Consider the following 26,023-nt stretch of genomic DNA (forward strand, 5'->3'; position numbering starts at 1 on the left):
TCCCCACGGTGTCCCCACGATGTCCCCATGTCCCAGCTCGGTGCGGGAGCGCACCCACACGGCCGTGGACATTCCCCATTGCCCATTCCTGGTGACAATCCCCATGTCCCCACGGTGTCCCCAATGTCCCCATGCCCCAGCTCGGTGTGGGAGCGCACCCACACCACCGTGAACATTCCCCATTGCCCATTCCTGGTGACCATGGCCATTCCTGGTGGCCATTCCCCATTCCTGGTGACAATCCCCATGTCCCCACGGTGTCCCCACAATGTCCCCATGATGTCCCCAATGTCCCAGCTCGGTGTGGGAGCGCACACACACTGCCATGGACATTCCCCATTCCCCATTCCTGGTGACCATGGCCATTCCTGGTGGCCATTCCCCATTCCTGGTGACCATCCCCATGTCCCCACGGTGTCCCCACGGTGTCCCCACGATGTCCCCATGATGTCCCCATGATGTCCCCATGTCCCAGCTCGGTGCGGGAGCTCACCCACACGGCCGTGGACATTCCCCATTGCCCATTCCTGGTGACCATGGCCATTCCTGGTGGCCATTCCCCATTCCTGGTGACAATCCCCATGTCCCCACGGTGTCCCCATGATGTCCCCATGTCCCCATGTCCCAGCTCGGTGCGGGAGCGGACCCACACCGCCGTGGACATTCCCCGTTGCCCATTCCTGGTGACAATCCCCATGTTCCCACGGTGTCCCCATGTCCCCGTGTCCCAGCTCGGTGCGGGAGCACACCCACACCGCCGTGGACATTCCCCATTCCCCATTTCTGGTGACAATCCCCATGTTCCCACGGTGTCCCCACGATGTCCCCATGATGTCCCCGTGTGCCAGCTCGGTGCGGGAGCGCACGCACACCGCCGTGGACATTCCCCATTGCCCATTCCGCATTCCTGGTGACAATCCCCATGTCCCCACGGTGTCCCCACGATGTCCCCATGATGTCCCCGTGTCCCAGCTCGGTGCGGGAGCGCACGCACACGGCCGTGGACATTCCCCATTCCCCATTGCCCATTCCTGGTGACAATCCCCATGTCCCCACGATGTCCCCACGATGTCCCCACGATGTCCCCATGATGTCCCCGTGTCCCAGCTCGGTGCGGGAGCGCACCCACACGGCCGTGGACATTCCCCATTGCCCAGTCCTGGTGGACATTCCCCATTCCCGGTGACAATCCCCATGTCCCCACGGTGTCCCCACGATGTCCCCACGATGTCCCCGTGTCCCAGCTCGGTGCGGGAGCGCACGCACACGGCCGTGGACATGCGCGTGGGCGTGCACAGCGGCGCGGTGCTCGGCGGCGTGCTGGGCCAGAAGCGCTGGCAGTACGACGTCTGGTCCACCGACGTCACCGTGGCCAACAAGATGGAGGCGGGCGGCATCCCCGGGTGAGTGTCCCCACACCGATGGTGGCACCGCTGGGGACACTGGGGACACTGGGGACATGGGTGGGGTGACATTGTCAATGATTGTGCCAACGGCGTGGTGAGTGACACCAATGGGCAAAATGGGGACAATGGGGACACTGGGGATACTGGGGATATTGGGGGCAATGGGGACACTGGGGATACTGGGGATATTGGGGACAATGGGGACAATGGGGACATTGGGGACATGGGTGGTGTGACATTGTCAATGATTGTGCCAACGGCGTGGTGAGTGACACCAATGGGCAAAATGGGGACAATGGGGGGACAATGGGGACATGGGTATGGGGACACTGTCAATGGCATGGTGAGTGACAGTGGTGGGGACACTGGGGACACTGGGATGGTGAATGACAGTGGTGGGGACACCAGGAATGCTGGGGACACTGGGGACACTGGGGACACTGGGGATACTGGGGATACTGGGGACAATGGTGGGGACACTGGGGACATGGGTGTGGGGACATTGCCGATGATCGCGTCAATGGCATGGTGAGTGACAGTGGTGGGGACACTGGGGACACTGGGGTGGTGAATGACAGTGGTGGGGACACCAGGAATGCTGGGGACAATGGGGACAATGGGGACACTGGGGATACTGGGGACAATCAATGGGGATACTGGGGACACTGGGGTGGTGAATGACAGTGGTGGGGACACCAGGAATAATGGGGACAATGGGGACACTGGGGACAATGGGGATATTGGGGACACTGGGGACACTGGGGTGGTGAATGACAGTGCTGGGGACACCAGGAATGCTGGGGACAATGGGGATACTGGGGATATTGGGGACAATGGGGACACTGGGGACATGGGTGTGGGGACATTGCCACTGATTGTGCCAACGGCGTGGTGAGTGACACCAATGGGCAAAATGGGGACAATGGGGGGGACATTGGGGACATGGGTGTGGGGACATTGCCACTGATTGCGTCAATGGTGTGGTGAGTGACACAAATGGGGACAATGGGGACACTGGTGGGGACATGGGGTGTGGGGACATTGCCACTGATCATGTCAACAGTGTGGTGAACGGCACAGGTGGGGACAATGGTGGGGACATGGGGACATGGGGTGTGGGGACATTGCCACTGATTGTGCCAACGGTGTGGTGAGTGGCACCAACGGGGACAATGGGGGGACGTGGGTGTGGGGTGTGGGGACATCGCCAGTGATGGTGTCACCGGCGTGGCGGGTGACACCGAGGTGACACCGAGGTGACACACGGTGGAGACATGGGGACATGGGGTGTGGGGACATTGCCACTGATTTTGTCCCACAGCATGGTGAGTGCCACCAATGGGGACAATGTGGGGACATGGGGTGTGGGGCGGAGGGACATCGCCAGTGATGGTGTCACCGGCGTGGTGGGTGACACCGAGGTGACGCCGAGGTGACAAGTGGTGGGGACATGGGGTGTGGGGACATTGCCACTGATTTTGTCCCACAGCATGGTGAGTGGCACCAATGGGGACAATGTGGGGACATGGGGTGTGGGGCAGAGGGACATCGCCAGTGATGGTGTCACCGGCGTGGCGGGTGACACCGAGGTGACGCCGAGGTGACACACGGTGGGGACATGGGGACATGGGGTGTGGGGACATTGCCATTGATTGTGCCAACGGTGTGGTGAGTGGCACCAACGGGGACAATGGGGGGACGTGGGTGTGGGGTGTGGGGACATCGCCAGTGATGGTGTCACCGGCGTGGTGGGTGACACCGAGGTGACGCCGAGGTGACGCGCGGTGGCCGCGGCAGGCGCGTGCACATCTCGCAGAGCACCGTGGACTGCCTCAAGGGAGAGTTCGAGGTGGAGCCGGGCGAGGGCGGCTCCCGCTGCGACTACCTGAGGGACAAGGGCATCGTCACCTACCTGGTGGTGGTCCCCAAGCAGGGGCTGCGGCACGGCGTCAACGGCGTGGTGAGTGACACCGGTGGGGACAGTGGGGACAATGGGGGGAAACCATGGGGACATGGCTGTGGGGGCATTGACATTGATTGTGTCAATGGCGTGGTGAGTGGCACCAACGGGGACAGTGGGAGGGACATTGGGGACATTGACATTGATTGTGTCAATGGCGTGGTGAGTGGCACCAACGGGGACAGTGGGAGGGACATTGGGGACATTCACATTGATTGTGTCAATGGCGTGGTGAGTGGCACCAACGGGGACAGTGGGGACAGTGGGGACATGGCTGTGGGGACATTGACATTGATTGTGTCAATGGCGTGGTGAGTGGCACCAGTGGCACCAGTGGGGACACTGGGGACACCATGGGGACATGGCTGTGGGGACATTGACATTGATTGTGTCAATGGCGTGGTGAGTGGCACCAATGGGGACAGTGGGGACAATGGGAGGGACATTGGGGACGTTGACATTGATTGTGTCAATGACGTGGTGAGTGGCACCAGTGGGGACAGTGGGGACAATGGTGGGGACATTGCCAATGATCATGTCAATGGCGTGGTGAGTGACAGTGGTGGGGACACTGGGGACACTGGGGACACTGGGTATGTGGGGTGTGGGGACATTGACACTGATGGTGTCCCATGGTGTGATGAGTGGCACCGGTGGGGACAGTGGGGACACTGGGGGGACATGGGTGTGGGGACATTGACATTGATTGTGTCAATGGCGTGGTGAGTGGCACCAATGGGGACAATGGGGGGGACAATGGGGACATTGACGTTGATTGTGTCAATGGAATGGTGAGTGGCACCAGCAGGGACAGTGGGAGGGACAATGGGGACGTTGACATTGATTGTGTCAATGAAGTGGTGAGTGGCACCAACGGGGACAGTGGTGGGGACACTGGGGACATGGCTGTGGGGTGTGGGGACATTGACACTGATGGTGTCCCATGGTGTGATGAGTGGCACCAGTGGGGACACTGGGGACACCATGGGGACATGGCTGTGGGGACATTGACATTGATTGTGTCAGTGGAGTGGTGAGTGGCACCAGTGGGGACATTGGTGGGGACATTGGGGACATCTGTGTGGGGTGTGGGGACATTGACACTGATGGTGTCCCATGGTGTGGTGAGTGGCACCAGTGGGGACACTGGGGGGACATGCCTGTGGGGACGTTGACATTGATTGTGTCAATGGCGTGGTGAGTGGCACTGCTGGGGACAGTGGGAGGGACAATGGTGGGGACAATGGGGACATGAGGTGTGAGGTGTGGGGACATTGACATTGATTGTGTCAATGGCGTGGTGAGTGGCACCAGCAGGGACAGTGGGAGGGACAATGGGGACGTTGACATTGATTGTGTCAATGGCGTGGTGAGTGGCACCCATGGGGACAATGGTGGGGACAATGGGGACATGGCTGTGGGGTGTGGGGACATTGACACTGATGGTATCCCATGGTGTGATGAGTGACACCAGTGGGGACAGTGGGGGGACATGGGTGTGGGGGCGTTGACATTGATTGTGTCAGTGGCGTGGTGAGTGGCACCAACGGGGACAGTGGGGACAGTGGGGGGGACACCATGGGGACATGGCTGTGGGGACATTGACATTGATTGTGTCAATGGCGTGGTGAGTGGCACCAGTGGGGACAACGGGGACAATGGTGGGGACACTGGGGACATGAGGTGTGAGGTGTGGGGACATTGACATTGATTGTGTCAATGGTGTGGTGAGTGGCACCAATGGGGACATTGGTGGGGACATTGGGGACATGAGGTGTGAGGTGTGGGGACATTCACATTGATTGTGTCAATGAAGTGGTGAGTGGCACTGTTGGGGACAATGGGGGGGACAATGGGGACACTGGGGACATGGGTGTGGGGACATTGACACTGATGGTGTCCCATGGTGTGATGAGTGGCACCAGTGGGGACACTGGGGACACCATGGGGACATGGGTGTGGGGGCATTGACATTGATTGTGTCAATGGCGTGGTGAGTGGCACTGCTGGGGACAGTGGGAGGGACAATGGTGGGGACACTGGGGACATGAGGTGTGAGGTGTGGGGACATTGACATTGATTGTGTCAATGGCGTGGTGAGTGGCACCCATGGGGACAATGGTGGGGACAATGGGGACATGGCTGTGGGGTGTGGGGACATTGACACTGATGGTGTCCCATGGTGTGATGAGTGGCACTAGTGGGGACACTGGGGACACCATGGGGACATGGGTGTGGGGACATTGACATTGATTGTGTCAATGGCGTGGTGAGTGGCACCAACGGGGACAGTGGGGACAATGGGGGGACATGCCTGTGGGGACATTGACATTGATTGTGTCAGTGGCGTGGTGAGTGGCACCAACGGGGACAGTGGGGACAATGGGACAATGGGGACATGGCTGTGGGGACATTGACGTTGATTGTGTCAATGGCGTGGTGAGTGGCACCGGTGGGGACAATGGGGGGGACAATGGGGACGTTGACATTGATTGTGTCAATGGAATGGTGAGTGGCACCAGCAGGGACAGTGGGAGGGACAATGGGGACGTTGACATTGATTGTGTCAATGGCGTGGTGAGTGGCACCAGTGGGGACAACGGGGACAATGGTGGGGACAATGGGGACATGAGGTGTGAGGTGTGGGGACATTCACATCGATTGTGTCAATGAAGTGGTGAGTGGCACCAGTGGGGACAATGGTGGGTACACTGGGGACATGGCTGTGGGGACATTGACACTGATGGTGTCCCATGGTGTGGTGAGTGGCACCAGTGGGGACAGTGGGGACAATGGGGGGACATGGGTGTGGGGGCATTGACATTGATTGTGTCAATGGTGTGGTGAGTGGCACTGTTGGGGACAATGGGGGGGACAATGGGGACACTGGGGACATGGGTGTGGGGACATTGACACTGATGGTGTCCCATGGTGTGATGAGTGGCACCAGTGGGGACACTGGGGACACCATGGGGACATGGGTGTGGGGGCATTGACATTGATTGTGTCAATGGCGTGGTGAGTGGCACCAACGGGCACAGTGGGGACAATGGGGACATGAGGTGTGAGGTGTGGGGACATTGACATTGATTGTGTCAATGGCGTGGTGAGTGGCACCAACGGGCACAGTGGGGACAATGGGGGGGACAATGGGGACGTTGACATTGATTGTGTCAATGGTGTGGTGAGTGGCACTGTTGGGGACAATGGGGGGGACAATGGGGACACTGGGGACATGGGTGTGGGGACATTGACATTGATTGTGTCAATGGCGTGGTGAGTGGCACCAACGGGCACAGTGGGGACAATGGGGGGGACAATGGGGACGTTGACATTGATTGTGTCAATGGTGTGGTGAGTGGCACCAGTGGGGACAATGGGGACACTGGGGTATGGGGACATTGCCAATGATCACGTCAATGGCGTGGTGAGTGGCAGCGATGGGGACACTGGGGACACTGGGGACAGTGGTGGGGACACTGGGGACACTGGGGACAGTGGTGGGGACATTGGGGACATGGGGGGTGGGGAGACCTTGCCAGTGATTGTGTCCATGGCGTGGTGAGTGACAGCAGTGACACAATGGGGGGACACCAGGGACGCTGGTGGGGACACTGGGGACACGGGAGTGGGGACAGCCAGGGTGGCCATGTCTGTCACTGACCGGAGTGGGGACAGCCAGGGTGGCCATGTCTGTCACTGACCGTGTCCCATGGCGTGAGGAGTGACACTGATGGGGACACTGGGGACACTGGGGACACGGGAGTGGGGACACTCAAGGTGACCATGTCTGTCACTGACCTTGTCCCGTGGCATGGAGAGTGACAGTGATGGGGACAATGGGGACACTGGGGACACGGGAGTGGGGACACTCAAGGTGACCATGTCTGTCACTGACCCTGTCCCATGGCATGGAGAGTGACAGTGATGGGGACAACGGGGACACGGGAGTGGGGACAGCCAGGGTGGCCATGTCTGTCACTGACTCTGTCCCGTGGCGTGGAGAGTGACACTGATGGGGACAATGGGGACACTGGGGACATGTGTGTGGGGACATTGTCAATGATGGCGTCAACAGCATGGTGAGTGACGTGGTGGGGACAATGGGGACAATGGGAGGACAATGGTGGGGACACTGGGGACACGGGAGTGGGGACATTGTCAATGATCGTGTCAACAGCATGGTGAGTGACATGGTGGGGACAATGGGGACAATGGGAGGACAATGGAGGGGACACGGGGACATGGGTGTGGGGACATTGTCATTGATGGCATCAACGGCGTGGTGGGTGACACAGCTGGGGACACTGGGGACAACAGGGACAATGGGGACATGTGTGTGGGGACACTCAAGGTGACCGTGTCTGTCACTGACCTCGTCCCATGGTGTGGTGACACTGCTGGGGACAATGGGGACACGGGTGTGGGGACATTGTCAATGATCGTGTCAACGGTGTGGTGGGTGACACTGCTGGGGACACGGGGACACGGGTGTGGGGACACTCAAGGTGACCACATGCCATCACAGTGTCACTGACCTTGTCGCATGGCACGGTGAGTGACACAGGTGGCACCTTGTGGCACTGGTGACACGGTGTCACCCATGGTGTCCCTGTCCCCACAGAAGCTGTCCCTGACCTCGTCCCACAGCATGATGGGTGATACTGGTGACACTGGTGACACGGTGCCACCCATGGTGTCTCTGTCCCCACAGAAGCTGTCCCTGACCTTGTCCCACACTGTGATGGGTAACACGGTGACACGGTGACACTGGTGACACTGGTGACACTGGTGACACGGTGACACGGTGTCACCCATGGTGTCCCTGTCCCTGCAGAAGCTGTCCCTGACCTTGTCCCACGGCATGATGGGTGACACGGTGACATTGGTGACACTGGTGACACTGGTGACACGGTGACACGGTGCCACCCATGGTGTCCCTGTCCCCACAGAAGCTGTCCCTGACCTTGTCCCACAGCGTGATGGGTGACACGGTGACACAGTGACACAGTGACACGGTGCCACCCACGATGTCCCTGTCCCCACAGAAGCTGTCCCTGACCTCGTCCCACGGCATGATGGGTGACACGGTGACACTGGTGACACGGTGCCACCCATGGTGTCCCTGTCCCCACAGAAGCTGTCCCTGACCTTGTCCCACAGTGTGATGGGTGACACGGTGACACAGTGACACGGTGACACGGTGCCACCCATGGTGTCCCTGTCCCCACAGAAGCTGTCCCTAACTTTGTCCCACAGCGTGATGGGTGACACGGTGACACTGGTGACACTGGTGACACGGTGACACGGTGACACTGGTGACACGGTGCCACCCATGGTGTCCCTGTCCCCGCAGAAGCTGTCCCTGACCTTGTCCCACAGCGTGATGGGTGACACGGTGACACAGTGACACGGTGCCACCCATGGTGTCCCTGTCCCCACAGAAGCTGTCCCTGACCTTGTCCCACAGCGTGATGGGTGACACGGTGACACAGTGACACAGTGACACGGTGCCACCCACGGTGTCCCTGTCCCCACAGAAGCTGTCCCTGACCTTGTCCCACAGCGTGATGGGTGACACGGTGACACCAGTGACACGGTGCCACCCATGGTGTCCCTGTCCCCACAGAAGCTGTCCCTGACCTCGTCCCACAGCGTGATGGGTGACACTGGTGACACGGTGACACAGTGTCACCCATGGTGTCCCTGTCCCTGCAGAAGCTGTCCCTGACCTCACCCCACAGCGTGATGGGTGACACGGTGACACTGGTGACACTGGTGACACGGTGCCACCCATGGTGTCCCTGTCCCCACAGAAGCTGTCCCTGACCTTGTCCCACAGTGTGATGGGTGACACGGTGACACTGGTGACACTGGTGACACTGGTGACACGGTGACACGGTGCCACCCATGGTGTCCCTGTCCCCACAGAAGCTGTCCCTGACCTTGTCCCACACTGGGACTGGTGACACGGTGACACGGTGACACGGTGTCACCCATGGTGTCCCTGTCCCTGCAGAAGCTGTCCCTGACCTTGTCCCAGGGCGTGATGGGTGACACGGTGACACTGGTGACACTGGTGACACGGTGACACGGTGCCACCCATGGTGTCCCTGTCCCCGCAGAAGCTGTCCCTGACCTTGTCCCACAGTGTGATGGGTGACACGGTGACACTGGTGACACGGTGTCACCCATGGTGTCCCTGTCCCCGCAGAAGCTGTCCCTGACATCGTCCCACAGCATGATGAGTGACATGGTGACACTTGTGACACGGTGCCACCCATGGTGTCCCTGTCCCCGCAGAAGCTGTCCCTGACCTTGTCTCACACTGTGATGGGTGACACTGGTGACACGGTGCCACCCATGGTGTCCCTGTCCCCGCAGAAGCTGTCCCTGACCTTGTCCCACAGTGTGATGGGTGACACGGTGACACAGTGACACGGTGTCACCCATGGTGTCCCTGTCCCTGCAGAAGCTGTCCCTGACCTCGTCCCAGGGCATGATGGGTGACACGGTGACACTGGTGACACGGTGTCACCCATGATGTCCCTGTCCCCGCAGAAGCTGTCCCTGACCTTGTCCCACAGTGTGATGGGTGACACAGTGACACGGTGCCACCCACGGTGTCCCTGTCCCCACAGAAGCTGTCCCTGACCTTGTCCCACACTGGGACTGGTGACACGGTGACACTGGTGACACGGTGCCACCCACGGTGTCCCTGTCCCTGCAGAAGCTGTCCCTGACCTTGTCCCACACTGTGATGGGTGACACTGGTGACACGGTGCCACCCACGGTGTCCCTGTCCCCGCAGAAGCTGTCCCTGACCTTGTCCCACAGTGTGATGGGTGACACAGTGACACGGTGTCACCCATGGTGTCCCTGTCCCAGCAGAAGCTGTCCCTGACCTCGTCCCAGGGCGTGTCCCCCCCTCCTGTCACCACCAACGGTGGCCTCAGCCCGGAGCCGCCTGAGGACGCCGAGCGCGGCCGCAGCAGCTCCGTGGAGCTCGACGACGACGACGACACCGAGGTACCCAAAGTGTCCCCACCATGTGCCCAGGGTGTCCCCACGGTGTCCCCAAGGTGTCCCTGGGCTGTCCCTGCCGTGTCCCCTTGGTCTCTCCCCGTGTTGTCCCCTTGGTGTCCCCTTGGTGTCCCCACAGTGTCCCCACAGTGTCCCCTCATTGTCCCCTTGGTGTCCATGTGGTGTCCCCATGGTGTTCTCTTGGTGTCCCTTTGGGGTGCCCATGCTGTCCCCACGTTGTCACCATGTTGTCCCCATGGTGTCCCCACAGTGTCCCCATGGTGTCCCCACGGTGTCCCCTTGCTGTCCCCACAGTGTCTCCAAGGTGTCCCCAGTGTGTCCCCGAGTTGTCCCCTTGGTGTCCCCTTGGTGTCCCCACGGTGTCCCCAAGGTGTCTCTGGGCTGTCCCCACAGTGTCCTCTCTTGTGTCCCCTTGGTGCCCCCAAGATGTCCCCTCAGTGTCCCCTCAGTGTCCCCTCAGTGTCCCCTCAGTGTCCCCTCAGTGTCCCCTTGGTGTCCCTGTGGTGTCCCCAAGGTGTCCCTGGGCCGTCCCTGCCGTGTCCCCTTGGTGTCTCCCCGTGTTGTCCCCTTGCTGTCCCCACCGTGTCCCCTTGGTGTCTCCTTGATGTCCCCTTGGTGTCCCCATGGTGTCCCCTTGGTGTCCCCACCGTGTCCCCTTGGTGTCCCCATGGTGTCTCCACAGTGTGCCCTCGATGTCCCTTTGGTGTCCCCAAATTGTCCCCTTGGTCTCTCCCCGTGTTGTCCCCTTGGTGTCCCCTTGGTGTCCCCACCATGTCCCCACAGTGTCCCCTCATTGTCCCCTTGGTGTCCCTGTGGTGTCCCCATGGTGTTCCCATGGTGTCCCTTTGGGGTGCCCATGTTGTCCCCACGTTGTCACCACGTTGTCCCCATGGTGTCCCCATGGTGTCCCTGCAGTGTCCCCATGGTGTCCCCTTGGTGTCCCCTTGCTGTCCCCACAGTGTCTCCAAGGTGTCCCCAGTGCGTCCCCTTGTTGTCCCCTTGGTGTCCCCAGGCTGTCCCTGTGGTGTCCCCAGGGTGTCCCTGGGTTGTCCCTGCCAATGTCCCCTTGTTGTCCCCTTGGTGTCCCCAGGCTGTCCCTGTGGTGTCCCCAGGGTGTCCCTGGGTTGTCCCTGCCAATGTCCCCTTGGTGTCCCCACCGTGTCCCCTTGGTGTCCCCTTGGTGTCCCCATGGTGTCTCCACAGTGTGCCCTCGATGTCCCCACGGTGTCCCCCAATTGTCCCCTTGGTCTCTCCCCGTGTTGTCCCCTTGGTGTCCCCTTGGTGTCCCCACCATGTCCCCACAGTGTCCCCACAGTGTCCCCTCATTGTCCCCTTGGTGTCCCTGTGGTGTCCCCATGGTGTCCCCATGGTGTCCCCGCAATGTCCCTGCAGTGTCCCCATGGTGTCCCCATGGTGTCCCTGCAGTGTCCCCAAGGTGTCCCCTTGGTGTCCTCTTGGTGTTTCCACGGAGTCACCTTGGTGTCCCCAGGATGTCCCCATGGTGTCCCCATGGTGTCCCTGTGTTGTCCCCATGGTGTTCCCTTGGTGTCCCCATGGTGTCCCCATGGTGTTCCCTTGGTGTCCCCATGGTGTCCCCATGGTGTCCCTGCAGTGTCCCCACAGTGTCCCCTCATTGTCCCCTTGGTGTCCCTGTGGTGTCCCTGGGCTGTCCCCACAGTGTCCTCTCTTGTGTCTCCTTGGTGTCCCCTTGGTGTCCCCACCATGTCCCCACAGTGTCCCCACGGTGTCCCCACGGTGTCCCCTTGGTGTCCCTACGGTGTCCCCTTGGTGTCCCTGGGCTGTCCCTGCCATGTCCCCTTGGTCTCTCCCCGTGGTGTCCCCTTGGTGTCCCCAAGGTGTCACCTCGTTGTCCCCAGGTCCCCAATCCATCGTTCCCGAACCCGCGTCGCCGGCTGCGTTTGCGGGACCTGGCCGAGCGCGCGGTGTCCCCAGGCTGTCCCTGCCCTGTCCCAATTGTGTCCCCACGGTGTCCCCACAGTGTCCCCAGGCTGTCCCTGCAGTGTCCCTGGGCTGTCCCAATGGTGTCCCCACGGTGTCCCCAGGCTGTCCCTGCAGTGTCCCCAGGCTGTCCTGGCAATGTCCCCAAGGTGTCACCTCGTTGTCCCCAGGTCCCCAATCCGTCATTCCCGAACCCGCGTCGCCGGCTGCGTTTGCGGGACCTGGCCGAGCGTGCGGTGTCCCCAGACTGTCCCAATGGTGTCCCCACAGTGTCCCCAGGCTGTTCCCAGGCTGTCCCAATGGTGTCCCAATGGTGTCCCCATGGTGTCCCCACCGTGTCCCCAGGCTGTCCCTGGGCTGTCCCAATGGTGTCCCCACGGTGTCCCCACAGTGTCCCCAGGCTGTCCTGGCAATGTCCCCAAGGTGTCACCTCATTGTCCCCAGGTCCCCAACCCGTCGTTCCCCAACCCTCGGCGCCGTCTGCGTCTGCGGGACCTGGCCGAGCGCGCGGTGTCCCCAGGCTGTCCCAATGGTGTCCCCACAGTGTCCCCAGGCTGTCCTGGCAATGTCCCCAAGGTGTCACCTCGTTGTCCCCAGGTCCCCAACCCGTCGTTTCCGAACCCGCGTCGCCGGCTGCGTCTGCGGGACCTGGCCGAGCGCGCGGTGTCCCCAGGCTGTCCCTGCCCTGTCCCAATGGTGTCCCCACAGTGTCCCCAGGCTGTCCCCGCAGTGTCCCCAGGCTGTCCCCATGATGTCCCTGGGCCGTCCCAATGGTGTCCCCACAGTGTCCCTACGGTGTCCCCATGGTGTCCCCAGGCTGTCCCTGCCCTGTCCCAGGGCTGTCCCAATGGTGTCCCCGCAGTGTCCCCAGGCTGTCCCCATGATGTCCCTGGGCTGTCCCAATGGTGTCCCCAGGCTGTCCCTGCAGTGTCCCCATGGTGTCCCCACGGTGTCCATGACCTGTCCTGGCAATGTCCCCAAGGTGTCACCTTGTTGTCCCCAGGTCCCCAAACCATCATTCCCGAACCCTCGGCGCCGGCTGCGTTTGCGGGACCTGGCCGAGCGCGTGGTGTCCCCAGGCTGTCTCAATGGTGTCCCCATGGTGTCCATGACCTGTCCTGGCAGTGTCCCCACGGTGTCCCCCATTGTCCCCAGGTCCCCAATCCATCGTTCCCGAACCCGCGTCGCCGGCTGCGTCTGCGGGACCTGGCCGAGCGCGCGGTGTCCCCAGGCTGTCCCAATGGTGTCCCCACAGTGTCCCCAAGGTGTCACCTCGTTGTCCCCAGGTCCCCAACCCGTCGTTCCCGAACCCGCGTCGCCGGCTGCGTCTGCGGGACCTGGCGGAGCGCGCGGCGGGGGCGGCGCAGAACGAGCAGGAGCTGAACCGGCTGCTCAACGAGGCCCTGCTGGAGCGCGAGAGCATCCGGGCGTGAGTCGGCAGCACCCAATTCCCGCCAATTCCCCCCAAAAAAATTCCCCAAAAAATTAAAAAAAAAAACAACCCATAAATTTTCCAAGGATTAAAAAAGAATCCCGAAAATTTCGGAAAAATCACGGTAATTCCTAAAAAAAATCCTCAAAATCGCTGAAAGTTCCCGAAGATTACAAAAAATTCCCAAAAATCACAAAAGTTCCTGAACATTCTGGAAAATTCATGAAAATTCCCAAAGCATCCCTAAAATATGCAAAAATTCCCAAAAAATTCCCCCAAGAGTCCCGAAAAATTTAAAAAAAAAATCACCAAAAATCGCCCCAGAATTCTGAAAAATTAAAAAGAAATTCTAAAAAATCCTGCAAAATTAAAAAAAAAATCCCCCCAAAATTCCCCAGAAATTCCCAATAATTCCCAAAAAATCTCACCAAAATTCCCCAGAAATTCCCAATAATTCCCCAAAAAATCTCTCCAAAATTCCCAAAAATTAAAAAAAAATCCTAAAAATCCCCTAAAATTTCCAAAAAATCTCCCCGAATTCCGAAAAAGTTTTAAAAATTCCTAAAAATCCCCCCAAATTCCCAAAAATTAAAAAAAAAATTTAAAAAATCCCCCAAAATCTCTCCAAAATTCCAAAAAATTCCCACAAGCATCCTAAAAGCATCCCATAAAATCCCTAAAATTCATGAAAATTCTCCAAAAATCCCCTCAAAAATCTGCAAAAATTCTCAAAAATTCCACAAAATCCCTCCAAAAAAAATCTACAAAGTCTCAAAATTTCCCTAAAATTTCCACAAAAATCCCTCAAAAATTTTGCAAAAATTCCCAGATATTCAAATCAAATTCCCAAAAGCATCCCGAAAGTTCTCAAAAATTGTCCCAGTGATCTGCAAAAATTCTCAAAAATTCACAAAAACCCCTCCAAAAAATCTACAAAAATTCCCAAAATTTCCCCAAAATTTCCAAAAATCCCCCAAAAATTCCCCCAAATTCCTGAAAATTCTATTAAGCCCTCCAAAATATTACAAAATCCCAAACAAATCTCGAGAATTCCCTAAAAATCAAAATAATTGTCAAAAATTCCTAAGAATTCCCCAGAAATTCCTAAAAATTCCCCCGAAATTCTGAAAAATTAAAAAAATTCCTAAAAAGCCCCCAAAATTCCCCAAAATAAAAACAAAACTAAAAATACCCCAAATTCTCCAAAAATTTAAAAAATCCAAAAAAATATCCTCAAAATTCCCCAAAATTAAAAAAAAAATAGTAAAAATCCCCAAAATTCCCAAAACTCTCCCCAAAAAATCTCCCCAAAATTCCCTAAAATTTAAAAAAACTCCCAATAAATTCCCAGAGATTCGAACCCAATTCCCACAAATTCCTGAAATTTCCCCAAAATTCCCAAAAGCGTCCCAAAAGCTCTCAAAAAATCATCTCAAAGATCTGCAAAAATTCTCAAAATTTCCGCAAAATCCCCAAAATTTCCCAGAAAATTCCTCAAAAATTCCTCAAAAAATCTCCCAAAAATCTCCCAAAAATTCCACAAAATCCCAAAAAATTCCATAAAATCCCCAAAATCCCCCAAATTTTCCCGAAAATTTCAGGCTGAAGGGTCGGAGCATGTTCCGGCTGTCCCAGCCATCTGCAAAAATTCTCCAAATTTTGCAGAAACCCCTCAAAAAAATCTACAAAAATTCTCAAAAATTCCCCAAAATTTCCCCAAAATTCCTCCAAAAAAATGGCAAAAAATTCCATAAAAAACCCCAAAATCCCCCAAATTTCCCCCGAACCTTTCAGGCTGAAGGGTCGGAGCACGTTCCGGCTGTCCCAACCATCTGCAAAAATTCTCCAAAATTTGCAAAAACCCCTTCAAAAAACTTTCAAAAATTCTCAAAATTTCCCCCAAAATTCCTTCAAAAAATCACAAAAAATTCTAGAAAAATCCCAAAAATCCCAAATTTTCCCGAAAATTTCAGGCTGAAGGGTCGGAGCACGTTCTGGCTGTCCCAGTGATCTGCAAAAATTCTCCAAAATTCGCAGAAACCCCTCCAGAAAACCTTCAAAAATTCTCAAAATTTCCCCAAAATTCCTTCATAAAATCGCAAAAAATTCCGGAAAAACCTCAAAATCCCACAAATTTTCCCCAAACCGTGCAGCCTGAAGGGTCGGAGCACGTTCCGGCTGTCGCAGCCGTCTGCAAAAATTCTCCAAAATTCGCAAAAAACCCCTCCAGAAAATCTACAAAAATCTCAAAAATTCCCAAAAATTTCCCCAAAATTCCTCAAAAAAATCGCAAAAAATTCCATAAAATCCCCAAAATTCCCAAATTTCGCCCAAAATTTCAGGCTGAAGGGTCGGAGCACGTTCCGGCTGTCCCAGCCATCTGCAAAAATTCTCCAAAATTCGCAAAAACCCCTCCAAAAAATCTACAAAAATTCTCAAAATTTCCCCAAAATTCCTGGAAAAAATCGCAAAAAATTCCAGAAAAACCACAAAATTCCCAAATTTCGCCCAAACGTTTCAGGCTGAAGGGTCGGAGCACGTTCCGGCTGTCGCTGCGCTTCAGGGACCCGGCCATGGAGACGCGCTTCTCGCTGGAGAAGGAGAAGCAGAGCGGCGCCGCCTTCAGCTGCTCCTGCGTGGTGCTCGTCTTCTCCACCCTCGTGGAGGCCACCGTGGACCCCGGGTACGGACTGGGGACAACTTGGGGACACCAAGGGGACAACTTGGGACATCAGAGACACCTCGGGGACACCATGGAGACATAATGGGGACATCATGGGGACAACGTGGGGACACCTTGGGGACACCTTGGAGACACCTCAGGGACATCTTAGGGACACCTTGGGGACATAATGGGGACATCATGGGGACACCTCGGGGACACCTCGGGGACACCTTGGGGACACCTTGGGGACACCTTAGGAACACCTCAGGGACACCTTGGGGACACCTCGGGGACACCCTGGGGACATCATGGGGACACCTCAGGGACATCTTGGGGACACCTTGGGGACACCATGGAGACATAATGGGGACACATTGGGGACACCATGGGGACACCTTGGGGACACCTCAGGGACACCTCAGGGACACCTTGGGGACACCTTGGGGACAACTCGGGGACACCGTGGGGACATCTCTGGGACACCTTGGGGAGACCTCGGGGAGACCTCGGGGACACCTTGGGGACACCTTGGGGACATCTGGGACATCAGAGACACCTTGGGGACACCATGGAGACATCCTGGGGGACACCTTGGGGACACCCTGGGGAGACCTCAGGGACACCTTGGGGACACCTTGGGGACACCATGGAGACATAATGGGGACACCTTGGGGACACCTTGGGGACACCCTGGGGACACCTCGGGGACACCTTGGGGAGACCTTGGGGACACCTTGGGGACATCTTGGGGACATCTTGGGACACCTCGGGGACGCATCAGGGACACCTTGGGGACACCTCGGGGACACCTCGGGGAGACCTTGGGGACACCTTGGGGACACCTTGGGGACACCTCGGGGACACCTCGGGGACATCATGGGGACACCTTGGGGACACCATGGAGACATAATGGGGACATCATGGGGACAACGTGGGGACACCTTGGGGACACCATGGAGACATAATGGGGACATCATGGGGACACCTTGGGGACACCTCGGGGACACTCAGGGACACCTTGGGGACACCTCGGGGACACCTTGGGGACATCTTGGGGACACCTTGGGGAGACCTTGGGGACATCTTGGGGACACCTCGGGGACATCTGGGGACATCTGAGACACCTTGGGGACACCTTGGGGACACCTCGGGGACACCTTGGGGACATCTTGGGGACACCTTGGAGACATCTCGGGACATCTTGGGGACACATTGGGACACCATGGAGACATAATGGGGACATCATGGGGACACCTTGGGGACACCTTGGAAACACCTTGAGGACATCTCAGGGACACCTTGGAGACACCTCGGGGACACCTTGGGGACACCTTGGGGACATCTCAGGGACGCCTTGGGGACACCTTGGGGACATCTCAGGGACACCTTGGGGACACCTCAGGGACACCAAGGGGACACCAAGGGGACACATTGGGGACACCATGGAGACATAATGGGGACATCATGGGACACCTTGGGGACATCTTGGGGACACCTTGGGGACACCATGGGGACATAATGGGGACATCATGGGGACACTTCAGGGACACCTCCGGGACACCTTGGGGACACCTTGGAGACACCTTGGCGACACCTTGGGAACACCTTGGGGACACCTCAGGGACACCTTGGGGACACCTTGGGGAGACCTTGGGGACACCTTGGGGACACCTCGGGGACACCCTGGGGACACCTCGGGGACACCTCGGGGACGCCGCGGTGGTGGTGGCGCCCAGGTGTCACCTCTGAGGTTCTCCATGGGGCCTTTGGGCAGGTTGGTGACCAACTACGTGACGTTCGTGGTGGGCGAGGCGCTGCTGGCGGCGCTGACGCTCTGCTCCTCGGCCGCCGTCTTCCGAGGGTGAGGTGGGACGATGTCACCTCGGGGACATCGCGGCGGCGGTGGCACGCGGTGACCGCGGTCGCGTTGTCGCCCAAGGGTTTCCCCAAGAAGCTGGTGGCCTTCTCCACCTGGATCGACCGCACGCGCTGGGCGCGCAACTCCTGGGCGGCGGCGGCCGTGGCCGTCGTCACCGCGGCCGACGTCGTGGACATGGTGAGGAGCGGGGGACGCCAACCTGGCCGCGATGTCACCGTGGCCCGGTGGCCACGGATGGGATGGGGTGGGGGACGCAGGGGGGTGGACAATGGGGACACCGTGGGGTGGTGGCCGATGGGGACACCGTGGGGTGGTGGCTGTGAGGAGCAACACTGTGCAGCTCCATCACCCTGGTGGCCATGGTGGCCACCGTGTCCCCATGTCCCCAGGTGGGATGTCATGGAGGACGCAGGGTGGTGGCCAATGGGGACACCATGGGGTGGTGGCCAATGGGGACACCATGGGGTGGTGGGCTGTGAGGAGCAACACTGATAGTGCAGCTCCATCACCCTGGTGGCCATGGTGGCAACCGTGTCACCAGCTCAGGTGCCATGGGGACACCATGGGGTGGTGGTTGTGAGGAGCAGCACTGATATTGCAGCTCCATCACCTGCTGGCCATGGTGGCCACCGTTGTCCCCATGTCCCCATCTTGGCTGCCATGAGGACCATGGGGTGGTGGCCAGTGGGACATCAGGGTCATCATGGGGTGGTGGCTGTGAGGAGCAACTCAGATATTGCAGCTCCATCACCTGGTGTCCATGGCGGCCACCGTGTCCCATGTCCCCAGCTGGGATGTCATGGAGGACACAGGGTGGTGACCAATGGGGACACCATGAGGTGGTGGCCAATGGGGACACCATGGGCTGGTGGTTGTGAGGAGCAACTCAGATATTGCATCCCCATCACCCTGGTGTCCATGGTGGCCACCACTTTGTCACCATGTCCCCAGCTGGGATGTCAAGGAGGACACAGGGTGGTGGCCAATGGGGACACCAAGGGGTGGTGGCCAATGGGATATCGGGGCCACCATAGGGGGGTGGCCGATGGGGACACCGTGGGTGGTGGCCGATGGGGACACCGTGGGGTGGTGGCTGTGAGGAGCAACACTGTGCAGCTCCATCACCTTGGTGGCCATGGTGGCCACCGTGTCCCCATGTCCCCAGGTGGGATGTCATGGAGGACGCAGGGTGGTGGCCAATGGGGACACAAAGGGGTGGTGGCCAATGGGATATCGGGGCCACCATAGGGGGGTGGCCAATGGGGACACCGTGGGGTGGTGGCTGTGAGGAGCAGCACCAATAGTGCAGCTCCATCACCTTGGTGGCCACCGCTTTGTCACTGTGTCCCCAGCTCAGGTGCCATGGGACAACGGAGTGGTGACCAATGGGGACACCATGGGGTGGTGGCTCTGAGGAGCAACCTCAGCATTGCAGCTCCAATACCCTGGTGGCCATGGTGGCCACCGTGTCCCCATGTCCCCACCCCAGCTGCCATTGGGACCAAGAGGTGGTGGCTTCAAGGAGCAGCCAAAACACTGAGTTAAACCATCCTGGTGGCCATGGTGGCTTCCATGTCCTCATGCCCCTATTCTGACCCTCTCGCCATGTCCCCAGCTGGCCTGCCACCGCCACCGCTGGCTGGTGACCAACGCCACCTCGGGGACACCCCGCGCTGGTGATGGCGGGGCGGCGGCGGCTGCGCCGAGCACCCCAAGTACTTCAGCTACATCGCCCTGCTGGCCCTGGTGGCCACCGTGATGCTGGTGCAGGTCTGTTGCTATCTTGTTGTTATATTCTTAAAGAGTCCACACCTTCTCTAGATGTTCCTCGTGGCTGCGTGTTCCTCAGCACGTCGGGGTCACCACTTGTCATTATCTCGTTGTTATTATGTCCCTAAATTGTCCACACCTTCTCTCGATGTTCCTCATGGCCGCGTGTTCCTCATCACGTCGGGGTCACCAGTGGTCGTTATCTCATTGTTATTATGTCCTTAAAGCGTCCACACCTTCTCTCGATGTTTTTCATGGCTGCGTGTTCCTCATCACGTCGGGGTCACCAGTGGTCGTTATCTCGTTGTTATTATATTGTTTAAGTGTCCACACCTTCTCTCGATGTTCCTCGTGGCCGCGTGTTCCTCATCATGTCGGGGTCACCAGTGGTCGTTATCTCATTGTTATTATGCTCATAAAGCTCCACACCTTCTCTCGGTGTTCCTCCTGGCTGCGTGTTCCTCATCACGTCGGGGTCACCAGTGGTCGTTATCTCGTTGTTATTATGTCCCTAAAGTGTCCACACCTTCTCTCGATGTTCCTCGTGGCTGCGTGTTCCTCATCACGTCGGGGTCACCAGTGGTCGTTTTCTCATTGTTATTATGTCCCTAAAGTGTCCACACCCTCTCTCGATGTTCCTCATGGCCGCGTGTTCCTCATCACGTCGGGGTCACCAGTTGTCATTACCTTGTTATTATACTCGTAAAGTGTCCACACCTTCTCTCGATGTTCCTCGTGGCTGCATGTTCCTCATCACGTCGGGGTCACCAGTGGTCGTTATCTCGTTGTTATTATGTCCCTAAAGTGTCCACACCTTCTCTCGATGTTCCTCGTGGCTGCGTGTTCCTCATCACGTCGGGGTCACCAGTGGTCGTTATCTCGTTGTTATTATGCTCATAAAGCGTGCACACCTTCTCTCGATGTTCCTCATGGCTGCGTGTTCCTCATCACGTGGTGGTCACCAGTGGTCATTATCTCGTTGTTATTATGTTCTTAAAGCGTCCACACCTTCTCTTGATGTTCCTCGTGGCTGCGTGTTCCTCATCATGTCGGGGTCACCAGTGGTCGTTATCTCGTTGTCATTATGTCCTTAAAGCATCCACACCTTCTCTCGATGTTCTTCATGGCTGCACATTCCTCATCACGTGGTGGTCACCAGTGGTCGTTATCTCGTTGTTATTATGTTCTTAAAGTGTCCACACCTTCTCTTGATGTTCCTCGTGCCTGCGTGTTCCTCATCACGTCGGGGTCACCAGTGGTCATTATCTCGTTGTTATTATGTCCTTAAAGTGTCCACACCTTCTCTCGATGTTCCTCGTGGCTGCGTGTTCCTCATCACGTCGGGGTCACCAGTGGTCGTTATCTCGTTGTTATTATGTCCCTAAAGCGTCCACACCTTCTCTCGGTGTTCCTCATGGCCGCGTGTTCCTCATCACGTCGGGGTCACCAGTGGTCGTTATCTCGTTGTTATTATGCTCATAAAGCGTCACACCTTCTCTCGATGTTCCTCATGGCCGCGTGTTCCTCATCACGTCGGGGTCACCAGTGGTCATTATCTCGTTGTTATTATGTCCCTAAAGTGTCCACACCTTCTCTCGATGTTCCTCATGGCCGCGTGTTCCTCATCACGTCGGGGTCACCAGTGGTCATTATCTCGTTGTTATTATGTCCTTAAAGCGTCCACACCTTCTCTCGATGTTCCTCGTGGCTGCGTGTTCCTCATCACGTCGGGGTCACCAGTTGTCATTTTTATACTCATAAAGCGCCCACACCTTCTCGCTGCTCCTCTCTGCTCTCTGCAGCGCGGTTCCTCGTGGCTTCTCAGGGGCTCCCCCAGGGCTCTCAGCCCACCCCTTTTTATCCCAGTGACCTTCACGAGCCGCAGCTGCTGCCCAGCCAAGGCCTTGGCAGCTGTGGCTCGTTTGGAACAGCTGGGACCCACTGACCGCGTGTCTCAATCACGTCGGGGTCACCAATCATTGCATTCTTGTTGTCACTATCACATTTCTAGCGTCCCACACTGTTGTCATTGTATTCATAAAGCCCAAACCTTCTCGCTGGTTTTCCACCACGCAGTTCCTCTCTGCAGCGCGGTTCCTCGTGGCTTCTCAGGGGCTCGTCCTCTACCCTCCCCTTTTTATCCCAGCGACCTTCACGAGCCGCAGCTGCTGCCCAGCCGAGGCCTTGGCAGCTGTGGCTCGTTTGGAACAGCTGGGAGCCACTGACCGCGTGTGTCAATCACGTCGGGGTCACCACTCGTGTCATTTTTATTGTCACTATCACGTTTCTGGAGTCCCACACTGTTGTTATTGTATTCCTACAGCCCAAACCTTCTTGCTGGTTTTCTACCCCGCAGTTCCTCTCTGCAGCGCGGTTCCTCGTGGTTTCTCGGGGGCTCCCCAGGGCTCTCAGCCCTCCCCTTCTTATCCCAGTGACCTTCACGAGCCGCAGCTGCTGCCTGGCCGAGGCCTTGGCAGCTGTGGCTCGTTTGGAGCAGCTGGGACCCACTGACCGCGTGTGTCAATCACGTCGGGGTCACCAATCGTTGCATTCTTGTTGTCACTATCACATTTCTAGCGTCCCACACTGTTGTCATTGTACTCATAAAGCCCAAACCTTCTCGCTGGTTTTCTACGCTGCAGTTCCTCTTTGCAGCGCGGTTCCTCGTGGCTTCTCAGGGGCTCATCCTTGACCCACCCCTTCTTATCCCAGCTCCCTTCACGAGCCGCAGCTGCTGCCCGGCCGAGGCCTTGGCAGCTGTGGCTCGTTTGGAGCAGCTGGGACCCGCTGACCACGTGTGTCAATCACGTCGGGGTCACCACTCGTGGCATTTTTATTGTCACTATCACGTTTCTGGAGTCCCACACTGTTGTTATCATATTCCTACAGCCCAAACCTTCTCGCTGGTTTTCTACCCCGCAGTTCCTCTCTGCAGCGCAGCTCCTTGTGGCTTCTCAGGGGCTCATCCTCGACCCACCCCTTTTTATCCCAGCTCCCTTCACGAGCCGCAGCTGCTGCCCGGCCGAGGACTTGGCGGCTGCGGCTCGTTTGGAACAGCTGGGAGCCACTGACCGCGTGTGTCAATCACGTCGGGGTCACCAATCGTTGTTATCTCGTTGTTACTATCACATTTCTGGAGTCCCACACTGTTGTTATCATATTCCTACAGCCCAAACCTTCTCGCTGGTTTTCTACCACGCAGTTCCTCTCTGCAGCGCAGTTCCTGGTGGCTTCTCAGGGGCCCGTCCTCGACCCACCCCTTTTTATCTCAGCTCCCTTCACGAGCCGCAGCTGCTGCCCAGCCGAGGACTTGGCAGCTGTGGCTCGTTTGGGACAGCTGGGAGCCACTGACCACGTGTCTCAATCACGTCGGGGTCACCACTCGTTGTTATCTTGTTGTCACTATCACATTTCTAGTGTCCCACACCATTGTTATTGTATTCCTACAGCCCAAACCTTCTCGCTGGTTTTCTACCCCGCAGTTCCTCTCTGCAGCGCGGTTCCTCGTGGCTTCTCAGGGCCCGTCCTCGACCACCCCCGTTATCCCAGCTCCCTTCACGAGCCGCAGCTGCTGCCCAGCTGAGGCCTTGGCAGCTGTGGCTCCTTTGGAGCAGCTGGGAGCCACTGACCGCGTGTGTCAATCACGTCAGGGTCACCAATTGTGGCATTTTTATTGTTATTATCACATTTCTCGAGTCCCACACTGTTGTTATTGTATTCCTGAAGCCCAAATCTTCTCGCTGGTTTTCTACCCCGCAGTTCCTCTCTGCAGCGCAGCTCCTTGTGGCTTCTCAGGGGCCCGTCCTCGACCCACCCTTTCTTATCCCAGCTCCCTTCACGAGCCGCAGCTGCTGCCCGGCCGAGGCCTTGGCAGCTGTGGCTCGTTTGGAACAGCTGGGACCCACTTACCGCACGTGTCAATCACGTCGGGGTCACCACTCGTTGTTATCTCGTTGTTACTATCACATTTCTGGAGTCCCACACTGTTGTTATCATATTCCTACAGCCCAAACCTTCTCGCTGGTTTTCTACCCCGCAGTTCCTCTCTGCAGCGCGGTTCCTCGTGGCTTCTCAGGGGCCCGTCCTCGACCCACCCCTTTTTTATCCCAGCTCCCTTCACGAGCCGCAGCTGCTGCCCGGCTGAGGGACTTGGCAGCTGTGGCTCGTTTGGAGCAGCTGGGAGCCACTGACCGCGTGTGTCAATCACGTCGGGGTCACCAATCGTGGCATTTTTATTGTTATTATCACATTTCTAGCGCCCCACACTGTTGTTATTGTATTCCTGAAGCCCAAACCTTCTCGCTGGTTTTCTACCCGCAGTTCCTCTCTGCAGCGCGGTTCCTCGTGGCTTCTCAGGGGTTCATCCTCGACCCACCCCTTCTTATCTCAGCTCCCTTCACGAGCCACAGCTGCTGCCCGGCCGAGGACTTGGCAGCTGTGGCTCGTTTGGGACAGCTGGGAGCCACTGACCGCGTGTCTCAATCACGTCGGGTCACCAATCATTGCATTCTTGTTGTCACTATCACATTTCTAGCGTCCCACACTGTTGTTATTGTACTCATAAAGCTCAAACCTTCTCGCTGGTTTTCTACCCCGCAGTTCCTCTCTGCAGCGCGGTTCCTCGTGGCTTCTCATGGGCCCGTCCTCGACCCACCCCTTCTTATCCCAGCTCCCTTCACGAGCCGCAGCTGCTGCCCAGCCGAGGACTTGGCAGCTGTGGCTCGTTTGGAGCAGCTGGGAGCCACTGACCACGTGTCTCAATCACGTCGGGGTCACCACTCGTGTCATTTTTATTGTCACTATCACGTTTCTGGAGTCCCACACTGTTGTTATCATATTCCTACAGCCCAAACCTTCTCGCTGGTTTTCTACGCCGCAGTTCCTCCCTGCAGCGCGGCTCCTTGTGGCTTCTCAGGGGCTCATCCTCGACCCACCCCTTTTTATCCCAGCTCCCTTCACGAGCCGCAGCTGCTGCCCGGCCGAGGCCTTGGCAGCTGTGGCTCGTTTGGAACAGCTGGGACCCACTTACCGCACGTGTCAATCACGTCGGGGTCACCACTCGTTGTTATCTCGTTGTTACTATCACATTTCTGGAGTCCCACACTGTTGTTATCATATTCCTACAGCCCAAACCTTCTCGCTGGTTTTCTACCCCGCAGTTCCTCTCTGCAGCGCGGTTCCTCGTGGCTTCTCAGGGGCCCGTCCTCGACCCACCCCTTTTTATCCCAGCTCCCTTCACGAGCCGCAGCTGCTGCCCGGCTGAGGACTTGGCAGCTGTGGCTCGTTTGGAGCAGCTGGGAGCCACTGACCGCGTGTGTCAATCACGTCGGGGTCACCAATCGTGGCATTTTTATTGTTATTATCACATTTCTAGCGCCCCACACTGTTGTTATTGTATTCCTGAAGCCCAAACCTTCTCGCTGGTTTTCTACCCCGCAGTTCCTCTCTGCAGCGCGGTTCCTCGTGGCTTCTCAGGGGTTCATCCTCGACCCACCCCTTCTTATCTCAGCTCCCTTCACGAGCCACAGCTGCTGCCCGGCCGAGGACTTGGCAGCTGTGGCTCGTTTGGGACAGCTGGGAGCCACTGACCGCGTGTCTCAATCACGTCGGGGTCACCAATCATTGCATTCTTGTTGTCACTATCACATTTCTAGCGTCCCACACTGTTGTTATTGTACTCATAAAGCTCAAACCTTCTCGCTGGTTTTCTACCCCGCAGTTCCTCTCTGCAGCGCGGTTCCTCGTGGCTTCTCATGGGCCCGTCCTCGACCCACCCCTTCTTATCCCAGCTCCCTTCACGAGCCGCAGCTGCTGCCCAGCCGAGGACTTGGCAGCTGTGGCTCGTTTGGAGCAGCTGGGAGCCACTGACCACGTGTCTCAATCACGTCGGGGTCACCACTCGTGTCAA

At 57.5% G+C, this 26,023-nt stretch overlaps 1 protein-coding gene across 1 annotated transcript in view; it reads left to right on the forward strand.

The window, feature by feature from the left end:
• LOC134434561 (adenylate cyclase type 3-like) overlaps positions 1-20,216 on the forward strand; it is a 36,435-nt gene extending 16,219 nt beyond the window's left edge. The window contains 9 exon segments of the mRNA XM_063183231.1: positions 1,245-1,403; positions 3,204-3,366; positions 10,258-10,395; positions 13,656-13,798; positions 16,323-16,484; positions 18,241-18,322; positions 18,400-18,522; positions 19,961-20,017; positions 20,020-20,216. Of these exon segments, the coding sequence (XP_063039301.1) occupies positions 1,245-1,403; positions 3,204-3,366; positions 10,258-10,395; positions 13,656-13,798; positions 16,323-16,484; positions 18,241-18,322; positions 18,400-18,522; positions 19,961-20,017; positions 20,020-20,166 (1,174 nt within the window). The 3' untranslated portion in view covers positions 20,167-20,216.
• The last annotated feature ends 5,807 nt before the right edge of the window (positions 20,217-26,023 follow it).

Source organism: Melospiza melodia, unplaced genomic scaffold, assembly GCF_035770615.1.
Source record: "Melospiza melodia melodia isolate bMelMel2 unplaced genomic scaffold, bMelMel2.pri scaffold_418, whole genome shotgun sequence".
Lineage (NCBI taxonomy): Eukaryota > Metazoa > Chordata > Aves > Passeriformes > Passerellidae > Melospiza > Melospiza melodia.